The following is a 22178-nucleotide window of genomic DNA, read 5'->3' as shown; positions in this document are numbered from 1 at the left end:
CGTAATTGCACTCCTTAGTTCAATATTGAAATTCTTCCATAAAACTTTATTTAACTCCCAGTGTTAAGATTCAGATACTAACCAATCAAATTAAATTACTGACAATTTAATTTATTGATTACTTCCTTTAGACTTTCACTTAACTTATTTTATGTGTCGGATACAAAATCCGCCGGCCAGGTCTACACATGAAAACTTATAAGCTTTCATAAAGGAATATCATCAATCTCAAAAAACGGAGACATGGATTCTATCAACTAATTATTATTTCGCCAATGTATATCATTATTGTCCAACTTACAAGGCTTATTGACCCACGAAAGAATCTCGCCTTTTAATAAATCAAAACAATAAATGATATACACAACTAATAATAATTATATCAAGATTAAGAGTATAAGTACATTGAATGAACTAGAGAAATTATTTTATTATGTCAGTATAAAATATCTATCTCTACTTGATCCGTTCAATACATACAAAATGTACTAGCACAAGAAGTTGGAATTAAACCATTCCCATAATCAAGATAAGTTATATTTAATCTTGTGCTACAACCATTCCGATGGCTTGTCCAATTCCATCATTAGATTGTGAACATAAACTTTATGACTTATAAGAACCGATGATTTAATCTTCTGTGTATAAGTTAAACTCTATAGACTAAGTCATCTACTATATAAGCAACGGACACACAAACAAATATATGATCTATTTAAAATAAAACCTTATTGAATTGAATAAATAAATAAATAATTGTCCCATAAAGAATACTATAACAATACGCATGGTATATAGTATATCCTAACAACAAAAACATTAGTTCGGTACTAAGAGTGTTTTTGGTAATTCATATATATTACGTTTATATGTTAAATTTTTTTTTTTACAAGTTAAGCACAATTAAATAAAATTGAGATAGAACGAGTACTACTATGTAAAAAAACCTAGGAGACCCCACAATGTGTTTATAAGCCACACAATTGTATTACAAAGACATGAAAGTTGTAGTTCTTCAAGTCCAGTTTTAAAAACTTCGAACTGTTTGTTATTCGGAGCTCGGTATAAAGAGTATGACTATTTTACCGAATGATGGCAGTGCAGTCGGCCATTCCACGCTGCAGTATATATTGCGAATGAGTCAATTATTGAGGGCAAGGCCGGCGAAGCGTGGTCAAATAAGCATTTTTTATCGAAAAATTATACTACGTTTGTGTCAAGTATTACTTTTTATATACATTATATTAACTTTTGGACATCATTAGTGAAATTCTGAACATGCCACTATATAGGCCAAAATCTGCCCTAAGGATATTTAGCGTAAAACTGCATTAAGGAAAGAGTCGGTCGAGGTCGACAAGGAAGCAATGAAATTCGCGGTCGAGCTGTCAACAACGATCTAGAGGTCAAGCACCGAAGATAGAACAATAGCGGGTAATTTTTGTAATAGGATATTAAAGAGAATATTCTATTGAATACTCTTTGCACTTGTACTATTAGAGTTTGTTAAGGATATGTCTCATATAAATAGAAAAAGGGACAATGGTGTAAGGGAGGAATATTCACTTAATAAGAACACTTTTCATAAGAAGAATCTCTATCTCTAGCAAAGATACAAACTTTACCTTTTCATCAATATTCTGATTCACATTATTCCATACTTTTCCATCAGATCCGAGAATAGTTCAAACATTCTAGAATTTGCCTGTCACTCATCATTGCCAGGAGGAACAGTCATCTATCTCATTCATTATTGGGTGAATCGTTCTGCCTATTTACTTAAATGTCATTTATTGTTACTTATTGCTGGTTACTCCTCCATTATTGCTCATACCTTTTAAAATATTAAATGTCATTACTTTCAATCTCCCACTGACTTTATCCTATGTTTTCCGTGCTGTCAAGTTCTATATCTAGAGATATTATCATTAACTAAGTTTAACCCCTCATTACATAATATTTAATAGTTTAACCGAAATTTTATATTTTTTGGTCAAACAATTTGGCACCGTCTGTCGGAATTTTCTAGTTAAATTTTTAGTTTCCTCTAAATCTACAACTAACACGGATTGCTAACAAAAAAATTCCAAGAACAAAATTCCTTTTCCTTGTACGCACAAATCTGATATGGCAGGTAACAGAGAAGAAAGAACGAAGATAGTGGGCGACCTCGCGACCAACCTCTTGAACACTATCAATGAGATTTCTGAGGCAGAGGGCGAAGATACAACGCCTAATGCCTCTCCCAGGAAAGGCGGATCACCTCCTCCTCACGATAGCATCACAACATCTCGCGGTAAAGGAGCTTCCACGTCCATGGTAGAAGAGATGCCACCGGCAGTAAAAAAGCTCCTTGAGGCTTGGCTAACTGACACGCTAACCAGCATTCTCCACAAACCCGCTCAGGATACGGCTGCAGCAAACGCAAGGACTTGTGTTATATCACCAGCGGGGTAAGGAGCATGACCAGTTCCCTCCAATGACAGGTATTGCTCATAACATCGTTAATAGTGCAGGTGACAACACCCTCGCAGCCATTCTAAAAAAGATGGGCGACATGGAGAACGAGAACAAACACTTCGGGACCAAATGAGAGAACACCAAGAAAGGGTCGACAAGATACCAGGTGTCCCGAAGCTCTTGCTAAAGAGGGATGCTGGTCGGTTTGTGGAGAAATTATACAGTGATGAAGCCGCCCCGCATGCCATATTAAAGACCTTCAAAATGCCGCCATATCTGAAAATATATGATGGTATGACCGATCCCGAAGACCATGTAACTCACTACGTCACCGCCGTGAAAGGCAATGACCTCGCCAAGGAACAAGTATCCTCCATTTTGTTGAAAAACATCGGCGAGACCCTCACTGGAGAGGCATTAACATGGTATTCATAGCTTCCCGCGTGTTGTATTGAAACATTCGAAGAGATGGTCGACAAGTTCGTAACGGCCCACGCCGGGGCCAAAAAGGCAGAGGCAAGAGTGAACGATAAATTCGCTATCAAATAGTCACCGGAAGAGGGATTGAGGGACTTCCTCGTCCGATTCAACCGAGTAAGAATGACCTTACCAAATGTATCGGAATGAATGGCCATAGCAGCTTTCCAGAACGGTCTGAGCAAAAATGGTTCAAGGGCGACAATAAAGTTATTAAGTCGGCTTATAAAGTATCCTCCAACTACTTGGGATGAAAAACACAACGCATATTGTGCCGAGGTCCGAGCAGACGAGGACGACCTCAGTGGGCCAACTCATCGATTAACCTTGGTACAAGCCGAATCTAGGAAAGACCGAAGAAATGATATCAGAAGGGACCTCGTAGCTCCACGACAAGAGTTCGTAAACATGCTGCGACAAGGACACCTCAAAGAATTGCTGAGCGGCCGGGGAAAGACCAGCTTTGCCAGAGGACGCGAACAGCATCAAGGACCGCCGAAACCACCCTCACCAACCCGGACCATCCAAATTATCATCGGCGAAGGCAACGACGCTTATATCAACAATGTGAAGTTCACCACAACCCATAAGCTCAAACAGTCGATCACTCACGAACGGTATGACGAACTCGAAGAAAATATCATCTTCGACACGTCAGATACCCACGATTTGGTTTCCCCTCACTATGATGCCCTTGTTATCACTTTACGAATTCTAGATACAAATGTGAGACACATTGTGGTAGATGACGGGAGCGGCGCATGCATTATCCACCCTCGAGTACTTGCACAAATGAAACTCGAGGATAAGATAGTGCCGCATTGCATCACACTAACGGGTTTTAACAATGCAGTTGAGCGAACATCTGGAGAAATCACACTCCCCGTCCTGGATGGCGGTGTCACTCTGGAAACCACATTTCATATCATGGACTAGGACACAACATACAACGCCATAATAGGGCGACCATGGATACACGCCATGAGAGTCATCCCTTCTAGCTTGTACCAAGTCATCAAATTCCCAACTCCATGGGGAATATTCAACATACGAGGGGAACAACGCACATCTCGGGAATGCTACCACATCGCCCTAGATTGTACGGTCACTCAACAAACGAAGGGCAAAGCAAAAGAGGCATAGCAATCCATAGGGTCGAGGTCAATATGTGATGAGATCGAGGACGTCATCAAAGACCATGATATAATAGAAGCTGTGGAATCGACCATAGAAGACCTCGACCCCATTCTATTAGATGGAAACGACCACAGCAAGAAATCTTATATCTGCTGCAAGCTTCAAGAACCGAGTAAATTTCGTCAATTCTTAACTACTAACGCGGACTTGTTTGCTTTTAGCCATGCAAATATGCCAGGACATGAAGGAAATCGCTACGCACAAGTTGAACGTCGAACCATTCCACCCCCCCCCCCCCCCGGTGAGGCAGGTTATGCGTAAGTTCAACTCCGTGATAAATGATACAGTACGCGAAGATGTAGAGAAATTATTGGAAAATGGCTCTGTCAGGGAGTCAAATTACCTCCAATGGGTCGCCAATGTGGTCATGGTGAAAAAGAAAAACGGGAAGTGGCATGTGCGTGGACTTTACAGATTTAAATAAAACATGCCCCAAAGATTCATTTCCATTACCTCATATCGACCAACTCATCGACGCAATGGTTGGGCACAAACTGCTGAGTTTTTTGGACGCCTACTCAGGCTATAATCAAATCCTCATGGAAGAGGAGGATCAAGAAAATACCACTTTCATCACCCATCAGGGGACGTACTGTTACAGATTTATTCCCTTCGGACTAAAAAACGTAGGATCAACGTACCAAACGTTAGTAACAAAAATATTCAAAGACCAACTCGGCAAGACGATGGAAGTCTACATAGATGACATGTTGGTCAAATCCAAAAGGAAAGAAGACCACATCGATCACTTGAGAGAAACCTTTGAAATACTCAGGCAATATGAAATGAAACTAAATCCCGAAAGTGTGCATTCGATGTGGCTTCAGGAAAATTCTTGGGCTTCCTAGTGTCATAACGAGGTATCGAGGTCAACCCGACCAAATCAAAGCCATCGAAGGGATACCAGAGCACTTGACCATAAAAAACAGGTTCAGAGGCTGACTGGCCGTATCGTCGCGCTTTCAAGGTTCATTTCACGATCATCCGATAGGTGTCACAAATTCTTCGGATACTAAAAAAGGATAACAACCTCCAATGGACCTCTGAGTGCGCCCAAACCCTGAAGACATTGAAAGCTTACTTGTCATCACCACCATTGCTTTCGAAACCAAATACGGGGGAGCACCTCCTCCTCTACCCTGCCGTATCCGAAGTAGCTGTGAGCGCAGTCCTGCTCCGAGAAAATAAAGGTACACAGTCTCCCATCTATTACATTAGCAAAACACTAGTCGACGCCGAGACGAGGTATCCTAAACTCAAAAAATTGGCTCTGGCCTTGGTCGTAGCTTCATGAAAGCTTAGACCCTACTTCTAGTGCCACCCCATCTTAGTAGTCACGACTTTCCCCATAAGAAGTATTTTTCATAAACCCAAACTCTCAGGCAGGTTGGCCAAATGGGCCATAAAACTAAGCGAGCATGATATCTCATATCAGCCGCAAACAACAATAAAGTCACAAGTTCTTGCTGACTTCGTCGCCGACTTTAGCGTAAAAATAATACCCAATGTTGAAAAAGAAGCCGCCCCGCTTCTCCCCAAACACGGGACCTCTGGGTCCTGTACACCGATGGCGCTTCTAACGCTTCAAGATCCAGGCTGGGACTCATGCTTGAAGTTCTGACTGGCAAAGTGATTCTCCAGTCCATAAGGTGCCCGGACATGACTAACAACGAGGCCGAGTATGAGGCTGTAATTGCAGGGTTAAAGCTAGCACTCAAATACGGGGCAAGACGGGTAAGACTACGTTGTGATTCTTAACTCGTTGTCAACCAAGTCACGGGGACTTTCTAAATCAAAGAGCAAAGGTTACAAAAATACCAGACCGAGATCTGTAAGCTGCTGCCCGAGTTTGACAAATGCCAGCTCGACCAGATCCCCCGAGCACAGAACACCGAGGCGGACAGCCTAGCCAAATTAGCAGCAGCCACCAATAACATTACAACCGGAGAAAAAAGTGTGGCCCACCTCCTCCACTCATCGATAGATCAAATCGAGGTAAGAACCATAAACCTGACTTGGGACTGGCGCAACCGTATTGTTACATATTTGCAGGATGGCGTACTCCCAGATGACGAAAAAGAAGCCAAGAAACTCGAATGCAAGCAGCCAGGTACAACATCATTCGTAACGACCTACACAAGAAGAAGTATGGCGGCCCCCTGGTAAAACGCTTAGGTCCAAATCAGACGCGGCGCGTCCTTGAAGAAGTCCACGAAGGCCATTGCGGAGCTCATTCCGGCAATCGAGCTTTGGTCAAATGCCTCATACGGGCAGGATACAACTGGCCCACCATGAAAAAAGAGGTCGTAGACTTCGTAAAAAATGCGAGCAGTGCCAAAAGTACGCCCCAATATCTACCAAGCAGGCGATCACCTCCACTCAGTCACTTCCCCTTGGTCGTTCATCAAGTGGGGTATGGACTTCGTGGGCCCCCTCCATACGGGGCGAGGTAACGCACGATTTCTTTTGGTTTTAACTAACTATTTTTCTAAATGGGTAGAAGCAGGAGCATTCGTCCAAATACGCAAACACGAAGTGACTGCCTTTATATGGAAAAAGATCGTATGTCATTTCGGCCTCCCCAAAGAGATTAGTTGCGACAAAGGACCCCAATTTACAGGAAAAAAGGTTGCCGAAGTTTTTGAGAAATGGCATATCAAAAGATTACTCTCAACACCGTATCATCCGCGGGTAACGGGCAAGCAGAATCCTCCAATAAATCGATACTGACCATCATAAGGAAAAACCTCGAAGACGCCAAGAGGCTATGGCCGGAATTACTACCAGAAGTACATTAGGCCTACCGAACAACGCCGAAGACGAGCACAGTAGAGACGCCTTACTCATTAGTTTTTGGGATCGATGTTGTAATACCGGTCGAAGTCGGAGAGCCCAGTCTGAGATACTCCCATAAGAGCAGGCCGAGGAATGACGAAAGTAGAAGGCAAGAGCTCGACGAAGCTGATGAACGAAGGGATATGGCCTACATAAGGATGATCGCCCAAAAACAACTGGCAGAACGCTATTACAACAGAAAGGCAAAGGTCAGACCACTCAAAGTCAGAGACTACATGCTCAAAGCTAAAACACAAGCAAACAAAGACCCACGGTGATGTTATAAACGTCAATATCACACAAGAGGGGGGGTGATTTGTGTGGTACCTAATTTTTGCGTTAGAAGAACCTGGTTCTTCTAAGTGTTCTAACTACAGCAGTTTGCGGAATAATAAATACTGAAAGTAAAGTGCACAAAGATTTTTACGTGGAAAACACCTGCTCAAAAGGTAAAAAAACCACGACCTACTACTCAGTAGGATTTTTCGAAACTCCACTAAAATCACTGAGCCAAAAACTGCATTTACAAAACTCTTTGTAAACCTAAGGATTAACTCTAATCCCAGTGTAGCACACAGCCTCAACTGTTGCGACACTTTCAAGTTAACTCTAACTTGAATACTCAGAGTACCTAATACAATTGCTTCTAAGAAAGCTGAAAGGTACAATATGAAAACCTACTACAATTGAACTAGACTTAGAATAAACACAATGATGAAACTGGTTCTTCTATCTTAGTTCATGTAGCTTCAGACGTGCACACTTGTATCTCGCATATGTTGCTTGCAAATCAGACTTGATCTTTTTGCTCTCAAATATGCTTAACTTCTGCTTATGTGCATTACCTGTAAAAGAGAACAACTTGGTTATTTAATGGATTAGCAGTTAGAGTTTGATCGAGACTCCAATGCTTATCCGTAGTCGATTTGAGTCCTTAACCAATACAAACTCCCATCCTTATCCTAGCTTAGGATTGTGTTCTCTTATCATAAGGAGACTGTCCTTCTTAGAACTCAATGCAACCTTTTCGATTCCATTCAGAAGATATTTGCTGTGTAATCTTCAATACATATCTTCCTCACGTGCCTTCCATGTGCAATGGTTATGACTAACTGTGTCCCTCAAGATGGACCAGGTCCTTCCCTGAGTTTATTTGTCAATCTTCAAAACTTCAACTGAACTTGGGCCAACACACGGGAAGGTTAACTGGGAACTAATTGGGACGGCCCATACAAAATCACGGCAACAGCAAACAAAGGGTCATTCCAACTAGAAACAATAGAAGGAAAACTACTGCCAAACAACTGGAATATCACCCACCTCATGTACTTCAATTTTAAGAAAAAGCGTCCTCCATGTCGTACTCTTTTTTCCCTCACTTGAGCTTTGTCCCAATTGGGTTTTCTCAAGGAGGTTTTTAATGAGGCGACAAGGGGGACACTTCAAGTGTAAGTGCGAACGTACGGAGGCACAAGACGGATAGTTCATTGCTCAACCTCTCAATATACTTCTCTAGGTCGACCAATAAAGGGACTAGATAAACTGGGACTGGAACGCCAGCCAACACTAGATAGACTGGGACTGGAATGCCAACCCGGAAAATATGTAAATTTCTCCAAGCGTATGGACAAAGCACAAATGCATGAAGTTCACCCATATTTTTGCCAAGCGTACATCCAAAGCAACGTTGCCTCAACACCCATTCGGCCCTCGACCATAACTAAATATAAGTTACATTCGACCGTGTTCGAATAAACACCTATTCGGCCCTCGGCCATAACTAAATATAGGTTACATTCGACCTCGCTCGAATCAATACCTATTCGGCCCTCGGACAGAACTAAATATAGGTTACATTCGATCTTGCTCGAATCAACACCTATTCGGCCCTCGGCCATAACTAAATATAGGTTACATTTGACCTCGTTCGAATCAACACCTATTCGGCCCTCGGCCATAACTAAATATAGGTTACATTCGACCTCATTCAAATCAACACCTATTCGGCCCTCGGCCATAACTAAATATAGGTTACATTCGACCTCGCTCGAATCAACACCTATTCGGCCCTCGGCCATAACTAAATATAGGTTACATTCAACCTCGCTCAAATCAACACCTATTCAGCCCTCGGCCATAACTAAAAATAGGTTACAATCGACCTCGTTCGAATCAACACCTATTCGGCCCTCGGCCATAACTAAATATAGGTTACAATCGACCTCGCTCGAATTAACACATATTCAGCCCTCGTCCATAACTAAACATAGGTTACAATCGACCTCGTTCGAATCAACGCCTATTCGGCCCTCGGCCATAACTAAATATAGGTTAATTCGACGTTGTTTGAATCAACACCTATTCAGCCTGCGGCCATAAATAATCATGCAATATTTTCGACCTTGTTCGAACCAACACCTACTGGCCCTAGGCCATGATCAAACCTAGGTTTTGTTTCAACCTCGTTCAACCTACTTGAACTAAGTTTTTATGACTAAGGCAACCAAGCAACAAAAGAAAAGAGGCATACAAACTCGAACAGAAGAAAAGAATCATGTACGAGTAACAGAACTAGAATTACATACTTAGAATATTCTTTTTACAAAGGCTCGAAAATATACCCACAAAAAACATACACAAGTCTGTGGATAAAAGAAAAGGAAAAATAACTAATCGCTGCCTGACCCAGCAGCGCCATCATCTTGATCGCTTAGGCATCTCCATCTGCCTCTCTACCACTGCCCTCGCCATCGGGATACTCATCCTCATTCCAGGCATCCTGTTCAATCCGATCCACACCCGCATCCTCCTCGTCATCACCGGTTGTAGCGGGATCCTAGCCACAAGCAATCCGGGCTCTATGTGCCTTAGCACGAGCATCCTCGAAGTCGGCCTCTGAAACTTTCCCCTCCCCTATCAGATCTCTAAATATATATAGTTAGGCCTCGGCGTGGATCCACTCCTCACACAGATCTCACGTAACATCAGGAAAAGCAGAAGTGCGGGAAGAAGATGGCTAAGCCAATAACTGTGCCTTCTCGGCCTCGAGAGCAACAACTTGGTCACCAATACAGAAGCCTTTTTTCCAGCTCCCCTATCCGTTCATCAATCTGATCTTCCCTGAGCTCGACTATCTCCAGAGCAATCTCCCTCTCAAAATGAAGAACGCGGATCACCATCTCCAAAGCCTCCGTTTTCCTTGCATCCCCCAATCGGGCCAACTCCGCCTTCTCCAAATCTGCTACCTTCTCAGCGACCTAGCCACTCAGAGCATCCACTTTGATTTGGTACTCCTCGGTCAGCGTGCAACGAAACCACTTGGGCTTGAAGATCGGCACACTAGGCCTCCACCCCCTTACTCACCTTAAGTTCTTCTTTTTTATCCCTTAATGCCCCCTTAAGAACGCTGCATTTTCCAATGACTCTTACCAACTCATCATCCTTCTCCTTCAGTTTAGCTCGGAGAGCCTGGAAATTGCCTCTCTCACCGAACCGTCTGCAGATCTAGCGGTGCTTGTTACGATACTCACGATATTTCCGCTCCATCTTCTAAAAAATAGCCTTACGCCTCGCCTCTCATCGGGCACTCTCAATCTCCGAAACCACAATCTAAAGAAGAAAAGAGAACAAAAAGTGAGAACGATGCACAAAGCATTGAACTTGAGAAATAAAAGTCGAAAAGCTTACCATGAGGGCGAGGCCAGCTATGCTCCTTGATAGGGTAGCATCATCCAATTTTCAAGAGTTTTACCCTCCACGTTAGAGAAGAGGAGACCCAGAGAAGGAACCACATTCTCCGTGTTCACCAGTAGATCTAGATCCATGGGGATCGCGATGGTTCGCGTGGACCCCTCCAATCTCACTTCAAGTTAGGTAAACCCCTCTCCCATCATCCTCACCTCGTCTGCATCGAGGTCGGAGCCTGTTTCATAACCATCCTCGGCGACACCCTAACCTATCTCATCGGCCAACGAAGTAGGAACATCAGCTGGTCACGAGGATTATGGCTCATCTCGTCGTAAAAGATCCGAAACTCCCATAGATGGCCCTCCAGCTCGAGTCTCGACATCATGAACGGATACGCCCTCTGCGGCCTCAGGTGATGGCGGGATCTCAAATGGCAACTCAACAGCATCTTCAAGCACTACGGTCGTCGTTTCATGATCACCCCTTACTGAATCCACAACCCGGACGGTCCCATCACCGACATCCACCGATCTCCTTTTGCGGGAAATCAAACCCTCGTCGCTCGGCGATGACTCCTCTTCTTCATTTATTAGATGACGTAAAGGGGAAGTTGGGAGTTTTGCTGCAGATGCAGTCGACGATCGAGCAGACCTAGCCGTGGCAGAAGAAGGAATAGAAGCAGACAAGCGGGCCTGGACGCAGTCATAACAAGAACAGACTCCGCAGAAGCAGCCTTCCTCTTACGAAATGCAGGAGGAGGAGCCCTCGATCTTCTCGAAGATCCTTGGGCTGAAAAAGGAAGATTAAAAGATTGTCACTTCCTACACAAAACTATAAGGAGCAAGCGACCACGAGGTCAAAATAATATAGGTAAAGTAGATGGAACTCACCTATTGCGGAAGACGTAGGCCCGAATTTCTTGAGAAAGGCCGGCCACTCACGAATCCCCACTGTGTGATGAGAACCTGGCTAACCCAGTCATGAATGACCCCATCGAAAGGAGGGGGCAGAGTCTCAACTGCACAAAGAAGGAACAGAATGTTAAACCACGACTAAAACTGGCAAATCAAACGCTTGATAAAAAAAGAGATACTTACGGGCATAATTCCAAGCCTCAGGGAACCCGCTCGCGTTGGACACCACGTCCTCTTTTTTGACAAAAAGGTAGTTGAGCCAAAACTGACTATTTGCCTTATCGTCCATCTTCACCACCAGACATTTACTTCTTCGGTGGTGAAGGTGCAACATCGTCTCCCTATGGAAACTAGGGGCGAAGAGATGCATCAGGTGGCGAAGTGATACCTCGACCCCGGCCAACTTCGCATATTTCATAACATGCGGATAAGCTTGTAGAAGTATGGAGAAAGTTGGGTTGGGCAAATGCCGTAATAGCGGCAGAATTCCTCCGCCAATGGGAAAAGAGGAAAGGAATAGCCGACGTAGAAAGGGTACGCATTGAACTCGCAATACCGGGGGCGATGTATTTGTACCACATTGCGCTCTGCTGGGGTCAGATCGATGTAGGCAGGAATTTTGAACTTTTCCCTAAGGTCAGCAAGATCGGCCTCTTTCATCGCTGACTCCGAGACCTCAGGGTCGTCCTCGGGCGCCTTCGAAAAGTCGGACCTAATTTTTTCACTACAAGGAATTATTTCCTCCACCGTAGGAAAATTCTCGTCTTTGACGGAAACAGAAACGCTATCATCATGAGGAGGCATACACACCGCCAAAGGGATAAGTCAATTGCCATGTTGGAACCAAAGGGTACGTTAACCATAGTTTTAAAGAGAAGATGTTTTAAATATAGAAGGGTTGGAAGAAATTGGAATCACCAGAATCAGGGGAATAGGTAAGCACTAATAAAGTAAAAAGAAGACAAAGATCCAATATGAAGAATAGAGAAGAAGACACAAGGATTCGATATTAAGAATATGCAAAACACAAACAAATGGTCTCATATCCCTATTTATAAGAGTTTAAGTGTAAGGACCAAAAAATCAAGCCATCATTACCCAGCGTAGGTACCGAAATGGACGAGGCAAGGGAAACAACGCAAATCATGGCCATAATGATGCATGATGTCATGACGTCATTCTGAAACGATGTGACCTCAAAGGTTGCAGCTCACGAAAAGTCATGTTGTCACCTCGTCTGAAGCATCACTACTCGACTTGTTCGCCCAATTTTGTCGACCATGATAAACAGAGTCCGCTCATCAAGGACGTCTAGGGTCGGCCTTAATGATCGGAGGGACTAACTGTATAGGCCAAAATCTACCCAAGGATATTTAGCGTAAAACTACATTAAGGAAAGAGTCGGTCGAGGTCTACCAGGAAGCAGTGAGATTCACGGTCGAGCTGTCAACAACGATCGAGGTCGAGCACCGAAGATAGAACAATAACGGCTAGTTTTTATAACAGGATATTAAAGAGAATATTCTATTAAATATTCTCAAAACTTGTACTATTAGGGTTTGTTAAGGACATGTCTCATATAAATAGAAAAAGGGACAATGGTGTAAGGGAGGGAATATTCACTTAATAAAAACACTTTTCAGAAGAAGAATCTCTGTCTCTAGCAAAGATACAAACTTTACATTTTCATCAATATTCTGATTCACATTATTCCATACTTTTCCATCAGATCCGAGAATAATTCAAACATCTAGGATTTGTCTGTCACTCATCATTGTCAGGAGGAACAATCATATATCATTCATTATTGGGTGAATCGTTCTCCCTATTTATTTAATGCCATTTATTGTTATTTATTGCTAGTTACTCCTCCATTATTGCTCATACGTTTTGGAATATTAAATGTGCATTACTTTCAATCTCCCGCAGACTTTATCCTATGTTGTCTGTGCTATCAAGTTCTATATCTAGATATATTATCGTTAACTAAGTTTAACCCCTTATTACATAAAATTTAATAGTTTAACCGAAAGTTTATATTTTTTGGTCAAACAACCACTAGACATATAACAGAAAGGAAAACTATCAGTTATGTCCAATTATAAGGAGCTTATTACAAAAATTGGCCAATTCATTAAATATTACTAATATTAGCCAAATATTACCAATATTAACCAATTAGCTATTTATAGCCAAAAGGTCATTTTTTGCTTTCTTTTGAGTGGGTGTTATTAAAATAGATATGGTACATCTTAAGGAGTTTGAATCTCAGTTTCGGGATAATTTGGTGGAATTTTGAGGTGGTTTGAATTGAAAATTCGAAGTAGAAGATGAAACATGAAAAGAAAAAAATGATATGTGTATCACACTGCGTATCATTTGTGTATCACACTGCGTATCATATTTGTATCAAATGTGTATCACATGTATATCCATGTATACTTGTATGTGTGATATATGTGTGATACATATTTGATACATGTGTCGTAGAAGAATTTTTTTTACCAGATTTTAACTATAAATTTTGATACCAAATCAGGCCAAATCACCTCCAATCTTCCTCGAAATTTGCATATTTACGCATCTGTATGTTTTCAATGAATTTCAACCACACCCATAAAAAAAGGTCCTTTTTGCTTAGATTTTTTGAATCTTATATATATTTGTATTATCACCTTGTTTGCTAGATCATCTATAAAATTTTCTTTCTATCTTGCCTCTAATATTGTTGATCATGCTTAAAAATATTGAAGGATATCTTTGCCTATGATTCTTGGAGAGAAAAAACCTTTTTTTTTTAATTTTTATATGTGCTTTGCTAGTTTTAATAAGTTTATGATTAATAGCTAGAGATTGATAAATTAAAACATATATTGAACATTTAAGTAAGATTCTCTAACGAAAATAAGTCAACTTTTGAAGGGACTATGAAATATAAGGACAAATATGCAAAAACTTCAATCATAATGTCATAGAATTCAATATTGGGCCATTGTTTGTGCCATATGAGCCTAACTCCACTGGACTATTCAGTTTCGGTGACCCAAACAAAAGAATAGAGCTTTTAGAAAAAATGACATGCTATAACAACCTATGAAAAAACTTAGTATAAAAAGGTCCTAATTTTGATATTGGCACCTGTAGCCCAACATTAAGGTTTTCTTATATTTAATTGGTATTTTATAACCAAAATTATTTTTATGCAAAATCATAAGAAACCTACAACACTCTCCCATCTCCCTCTTCAAGCTATTGTTCTCTTTCTTCCCAATTTTCACTCCACATTTTTTAGTCCCCCTAATCTCTCCCTTCTTCTCCGTTAATTACTCTATTTGGTTTCCTCTTAATCTTTTTCTTGGGTAATTCTCTACATCTACAATTTTTTGTAGAATTTTTCAGAGCATATCAGCATTCTTTTCAACTTGAAAGATGAGTAAAAATTCAACCTCTAAGAAATCAAAATCTAAAGCTACATGTCAAATCTCCATCTCTTCATGTAGGTGATGACTCTGATTTTGAAGTTTCGATATTAAACGGGTCGAATTCACCACATGCAATAGATATTCGACATGACAATTAGGTTCCATTCCATTCAATAGTATCCGAAAAATCTCTGATTTTTTCTTAATTACTTTTCTAGTTTTTTTTTTTTATCTATATATCCAAATATATATAACAGGGTTTATATCATTTGTATATCAGAGCGTATAACATAATAATAAAGTATATCAAAATTTTATTTTTCTTCTTTGTATAATATATTTCAGATTGAAAACTCAAGTTTTAAGATGACTCCACATGTGTATCTCCCATTGTATCCCATGTATATCTCCATGTACATCAGTGATATCTCATGTATATCTATGTGTATCCATAAAAATTTGTGTTATATACACGATATACAATGTGATATATACAGGTGTCCATAAACAATTTGTGTTATATACACGATATACAAAGTGTATACATGCACGTCCATAAAAATCTATGTGATATACACTGATGTACATGATATACAACATGATATACACATGTCGCAATTGAATTTTTAGGTCTGTTTTTTTACCTGAAACCAATCTAAATCACTTCTAATCTTGCTCAAATTTTGCATATAGCCTCGTCTAGGTATTTTCAACCAATTTCAATCACACCCACTTGTTCAATCCAACAAAAAAAAAAGAGAAGAAAAACAAAGTTGAACTCTATTTTTTCCTATTTTTTCTCTTAGTTTTGCTTCTGATTTTCTTTGATGTGAGATCAACCTTACCTTATTATCCCACTGATTTTTTTTCTAATTTACAATAATTTTTGCTAAATCATGAAAGAGAATAGGGGAGATAGAAGAAGAAATATAAGGAGAGAAAAGAAAAAAAAAGTAGGTTATAGAGACGGGGGGGGGGGGGGTATAAAGAGAATAAATAGAAAGCATCTTTTTTAAATTTGGCCAAACAATGCCAAAGTTTTTGGGCTTCTATTGTCAAATTAAAGTTAAGGCCAAAAAATTGGTAAAAATAGTACGAGACGCCCTATTTGGTCGCCCCCATTTAATCTATACCGACTTTTTAAAAAAGTTTTAACATGTACCCATTTTTTAAACAACTTCATGCCTCTTTCTCCTCCTCCTCCTCCTCCTCCTTCATTTTCTTCTTCTCCTTCTTCTTCTTCGGGTGACAATGATTTTATACGGTGGTTGTGAATATATTTTAATGTAGTTTATGATGTTTTACAATGGTGAGCTGTTATGATATTTTATTTTTTTTACTATTGCTTAGGGTTTCTTCTTCTTATTTTTCTTAATTGCAAAATGGGTTCATTAGATTTATGTGTTATTTTGACAAATTGATGATTGGGGTTTGTTCCTGGTGATATTTGGAGGCTATGTTTCAAATTTCAGTCCATTTGGAGTAGATTTAGGTATTAAATCATATATTGGATTGTTATAATTCGAAGAACAAATTTTCATTTCTGGGCAATTTTCACTTCAGACTTATTGGCCTTGAGTGAATGAAAATGTTTGTTGCACTTCAGACTTTTTGGCCTTAAGTGCATCTGAGTGCAATTTTTCACTTCAAACTTATTGGCCTTAAGTGTAGCAAAATATTTGTTGCACTTCAGACCTTTTGGCCTTAAGTGCACCTGAAGTGCAAATTTTCAATTTAGACTTATTGGCATTAAGTGCATGAAGCTATTGGCTATACTTCAGACCAATTTGGCCTTAAGTGCATCTGAAGTGCAAATTTTCAGTTCAGACTTATTGGCCTTAAGTGAATGAAAACGTTTGTTGCACTTCAGACTTTTTGGCCTTAAGTGAATTTAAGTGCAACTTTTTACTTCAAACTTATTGGCCTTAAGTGCATCTGAAGTAATTTTTTACTTCAGATTTATTAGCCTTAAGTGCATGAAACCATTAGTTGCATTTCAGACCCATTTGGCCTTAAGTGCATTTGAAAAGCAATTTTTTCACTTTAGGCATTTTTTTTATAACTTCAGACCCATAAGTCTAAAGTTGACCGTAAAGTGGGTACGCTTGCAAATTTTTTTGCAAAGTGGGTATAGATTCAATTGTGACCAAAAAACGGGGCATTTGCATCTATACTCGCTTTTTGGGTCACGTTTTAACTTGTGCCCGCTTTGTAAAAAAAAATTGCAAGCGTACCCACTTTTTTCGCGTAACTTCAGCATACGGGGCTGAAGTAGTAAAGGCAATCATGCAAAACTTCAGCATTCTAGTAGACGAGACTGAAGTAGCAAGTGTGCTGAACCAAGTGTGCTGAAGTTTTTGTTTGTAATTGCTGAACTTAAGCATAGTAGTTGAAGTTTTGTTCTCTATTTGCTGAAGTTTTTGTTTGTAATTGCTGAAGTTTTTATTTTTGTAACTGGCGAACTTCAGCTCTAAAGCTGAAATTTTTGTTTTGTAACTGGCGAACTTCAGCTCTAGAGCTGAAGTTTTTTGTTTTTGTAACTGGTGAACTTCAGCTCTAGAGCTGAAGTTTTTGTTTTGTAACTGGCGAACTTCAGCTCTAGAGCTGAAGTTTTTGTTTTGTAACTGGCGAACTTCAGCTCTAACTGGCGAAGTTTTTGTTTTGTAACTGGCAAACTTCAGCTCTAGAGCTGAAGTTTTTGTGGAACTTAAACAACAATGTCTGAAATGGGAATATGCCCTTATTGGATACGTATTGAGTGGCAACCCTGCTTTTAAAGAAATGTTGAGTTTGTATATGAGGTTTGGAAATCAGTAGCTACTTCGAAGGTGTTTCTGCGCGATGATGGGTATTTCATATGGGTTTGATACAAAGGAGGATAAGAAATATTTATTTAAAAGAGATAGCTGAAGAATAAACTTCGTCAAGAATATCTCCACAACCCATGTGAATTACCGGAATATTTTCACAATCAACGACGTCAGAAAGGAGTGGCCTATCGGATTGAGGGCGGATATAAATTTGAGGAGGACAAGGAGGAGGAGAAAGGGGACTGAAGTTGTTTAAAAAATGGGTACAAGTTAAAACTTTAAAAAAAATGGGTATAGGTTAAATGGGGGCGACCAAATAGGACGCCCCGTGCAATTTTTACCCCAAAAAAACGGGTATAGATGCAAAAGCCCAAAAAAATGCCAATTATACTAATGCATTGTTTATAGGGGGCATTTGCATCTATACCCACTTTTTGTGCCACATTTTAACCTGTGCCCGCTTTGCAAAAAAAATTGCAAGCGTACCCGCTTTTTCGCATAACTTCAGCACGCGGGGCTGAAGTAGAAAAGGCAATCACACAAAACTTCAGTATTTTAGTAGCCGGGCCTGAAGTTCAGCTCTAGAGCTGAAGTTTTTGTTTTGTAACTCGCGAACTTCAGCTCTAGAGCTGAAGTTTTATTTTATAAGTTTTTGTTTAGTAACCGGGCTGAAGTTGCCAGTTATAAAATAAAAACTTCAGCTCTAGAGCTGAAGTTTTATTTTATAAGTTTTTGTTTAGTAACCGGAAAACTTCAGCTTTAGAGCTGAAGTGTTTGTCTTTGTAACCGGAAAACTTCAGCTCTAGAGCTGAAGTTTCTATGTTGTAACTAGAAAAATTCAGCTCTAGAGCTGAAGTTTTTGTGTTGTAACTGAAAAACTTCAGCTCTAGAGCTGAAGTTTCTATGTTGTAACTAGAAAACTTCAGCTCTAGAGCTGAAGTTTTTGTGTTGTAACTGAGCTGAAGTTTTTGTCTAATTAACTTCAGCTCAGGACGCCAAGAAGATACATTTACATCTAATTAACTGTATTGTGATCATCTAATGCATCCGATTTTGCGTTCTGTTTTTATTGCAAAATAAATGCTTTGTTGTTATGTTATTTCGTTTTCGAAAACTTTTCTGTTTAACATTTGAATCTCTGATCGCTGATGATCAGTTTCTCCATTTTCTTTACGGTTTCTATGTTTTATCTATATTACAACATATTTGATTTTCGTGTTGCTGTTTTTTTGTTGGATAAAAATTGGTGCCTTTTTCTGATCAATGGTATGACCATATCATTCCTCAGTCCTCACGGAGTTGTGTTTCCAGACAATGAGAAAATGAAGAAGGAGTAGGGGAGGAGAAAGGGAAGCGGAAGTTTTTTAAAAAGTGGGTACGGGTACAAACAGAAAGACAAAGCGGCTACAGGTTAAAAAGGGGCACCGAAATAGGCGCCACGTGCAATTTTTAGTGTTTATAGTGTCAATTCCCGAGCATGTAGCCCAAAGCCCATTATCAGTTTCTTGCTTCCTTCTCTCTCCACGGTCACCAGCCGGAGTCGAAACTATGGCGCGCAAGAAGCCGCAAGGGAACACTAAACCGGCGGTGAATAAGCCGAACCAGAAGCGGCTGAGCAACGCCGAGCGCTCGGCCTACTTTGCACGTAGAGAAGCCGCCAAGGTTTTGCGTACCGTTCTACAAGGAGACGCTCGGCGCCGAGCCGTTGGGTCCATCAAGTCGCTGGTGTATAGTCCTTCCGTTAGGAACAAAAAAGCTACCTATGCTTTGGTTTGTCAAACCCTCAAATGTAAGTTCACATTTTCTAAATACTTGTTAGAGTGTATGCTTAGGGAGCTAAAAGAAGAATGTTAGAGTTCACTCTCAAATGTTTACTATCACAAAATGGGAGGACACTACTGTTGTGGGAGCTAAAAGAAGAATGATAGTACTATTTATAATTAGACTGAAGGTTTTTACCATATTTGCAACTGCTAAGTGTGAGTTAATACATGTTTGGCTGACCAAAATTGCTAGTCTGCTTGCTGTGTCTACTCTATTTTGGAAAATCATCCTAGTTTTTAACAATATAAGAGAGAGTTGGCTGCTTTTTGCTACTAATAAGTGATCATAGGAGATACTTAGTTCAAAGCTTATGGGTATTAACCTGAAATTTGTTGGAAGTACGTGTGTAAATTCTGAAATACTGTAGCCAAAATTGATAATTGAGGATATGTTTTGAGTTTCTATTTGATAGGAATGAACAAAATTTTTGTGCTGGAGTCTGGACCATGTTCACAGTTTTGAAAATGGGATGCGTTTATCTATGCCACTTAAGATCGACTTTAATTATGACAATAACGGAATAATAGGGTAGTCACTGTAATCAGAAGCATCTGCTCATCCTTCTCGCTTTTAGTTGTTGATAATGTGTAAGAGGCATGCTTCATATCTTTCTCTTGGAGGTTTTAATGTACTTGTTTTCGGTTTTTTCTTTCTACTCTTCTCAAATATTCAAAATTAGTACATGTACTTTAATGGCACTGAGTTGTCTTTTTAATTTTGAAATCTCAAGGGCTTTAACATAAAATATTGGAAGGTATTTATTTTTGGAATGACTTGTATCAACTCAGTGACTGAAAATCATGCTATCTCCATACCTACAGAAAAAATCCTTTCCTTGGCTTCATTATTTCAAATGTTCTGGATTCTTCCTTTTTGCAGATCTTCCCATTATCAAGGATGTCTTTGACATTGCCAATGTGTTGAGTAGCAAGTGGAAGGTTAGAAATATTTCAACTTCTGGATTTTGATTGATTGTCTGGTTTTGGCACTTTAACTTCTCTCATGATATAGGGGCTTAACTGTGGGACATGAGAAATTCTTGTTGTTTGCTTGAAAGATCTTCCTCTTTTTCGTTCTCTTTTTTCGAGTAATATTCTGAATAACCTGTGCTCGAGGCATCCTTTGGTGCTTCTTCATTTGGATAGCTTCTGTTACTCTTTTCTATGATTAAATATGTTTCATCATTTTTGTTTTGATTGAATAAGAATGATTTATCTGCAGACTAGTGACTAAAAGAGCTAAAAGTGCCATTAAATGTCAAGTAGCTTTATCATACATTCATTAAATAATAGATTATCCAAACTAAAAGGTTTTCTAATGGATTTTATAGAAGAGCTTAAGCTCCATAAATATTTCAAATAACTAATGATTTTATCTCTCTGGCCTAAGTTGTCATTATAAAAAGTTTTTAGTGGTCAATTGTCATTTTCAAGTTTATCTTGGGAACCTCTGAACTTTCTGTTCATGTCGAAATAGAACTTGTTTCTTGAGCTGCTTGTCAATATCTCACAATCCCAAGAACAATCATTTTTATATGATTTGAACTTTCAAGTAAAATATGGTGTTTGCATTTCAAATAACTCGGAGTGCCAGGCTACCAGCTCAACTCAAAATTTGAAAAGCAGAGGAGAGTCTTATGATTGTCTGATTGACTTTTACTGTAGGCTCAGTTTAGTGTTTCTACTGCCAACCACCTAGGTAAGCTAGGTTCTCCTTATTCATCTTTCACTCGCTTCCTGAAGTACTACGTTCTTAACATAATTCTTATCCCAGTTTGTATCAACTATTTCACATGTTGGATATTGCTTGACGTCTTTGGTGTGTAATAGTTTGTATTTATCTGCACAATAGGAAGTAGTGAATTATTGCAATATAAAATATCCATATAACTCCTAAGCAGCAATTTAGAAATCTGAGATTTTGCTATGGAAGTTTGCCAGAGCTTTGAAAGGAAAAATGTTCATATATACCAATACATTACGGTGGACAGAACATTGTCAAGATAAAGACTTTGGGCGAACTTCTGCTGCTAATTTAATGTTAACTGTTCATTAAATTTTGCTGCTAATGTTGTTGCAGAGGCAAGAAGAATTAATGTATATAATCTTGTATGACATTCTTTTTGGCCAGGTATTTATCAATATGCATCCCCAGTGTGTTTCATACTTCCATTGCTTTGGATTCTTGTTTACGTTGATCTGTTTAATTTTATACAGGAGGCTTTATTAGCTGGTGATGCAGAAAAAATTCTTCTGCAGCGGAAGGATGTGTTGCAGGCAGCTCTTGCCAAGCTTTTAGTGCGAAAGAAAGTAAAACATGTCTCAGATTTGATGACTTCTTATAAAATCTCGGGTATGCATTTTGACTCTTATCCTGTTAATGGTGGTTATCTCTGTGGATCAAACATTGAGATGTACATAGTTCAAACTTGTTAACAGACTTTATAAAATATAATTGAACTAAGAAGATTGTTTCTTTATAAAAAAAGATGGTAAACGTCTATATTCTATATTGTGTGTTGGATTTTTTTAAATTAGGGGGGGGGGGGGGTT

General features: G+C 39.6%; 1 protein-coding gene across 2 annotated transcripts in view; it reads left to right on the top strand.

Annotated features, from left to right (window-relative positions):
• LOC109235526 (probable 28S rRNA (cytosine-C(5))-methyltransferase) overlaps window positions 19295-22178 on the top strand; it is a 7386-nt gene continuing 4502 nt past the window's right edge. For both annotated transcript variants that reach the window (XR_002069398.1, XM_019401677.1), the window contains exons 1-4: window positions 19295-19591; window positions 20506-20564; window positions 21706-21756; window positions 21843-21978. Coding sequence is in view for 1 of the 2 variants with exons in the window: in XM_019401677.1 (XP_019257222.1) it covers window positions 19351-19591; window positions 20506-20564; window positions 21706-21756; window positions 21843-21978 (487 nt within the window). In the remaining variant the exon portion in view is untranslated. The remainder of the gene's footprint in view (window positions 19592-20505; window positions 20565-21705; window positions 21757-21842; window positions 21979-22178) is intronic.

This window comes from Nicotiana attenuata, chromosome 12 (genome assembly GCF_001879085.1).
Source record: "Nicotiana attenuata strain UT chromosome 12, NIATTr2, whole genome shotgun sequence".
NCBI lineage: Eukaryota > Viridiplantae > Streptophyta > Magnoliopsida > Solanales > Solanaceae > Nicotiana > Nicotiana attenuata.
This window is presented reverse-complemented; position numbering and strand designations above follow the sequence as displayed.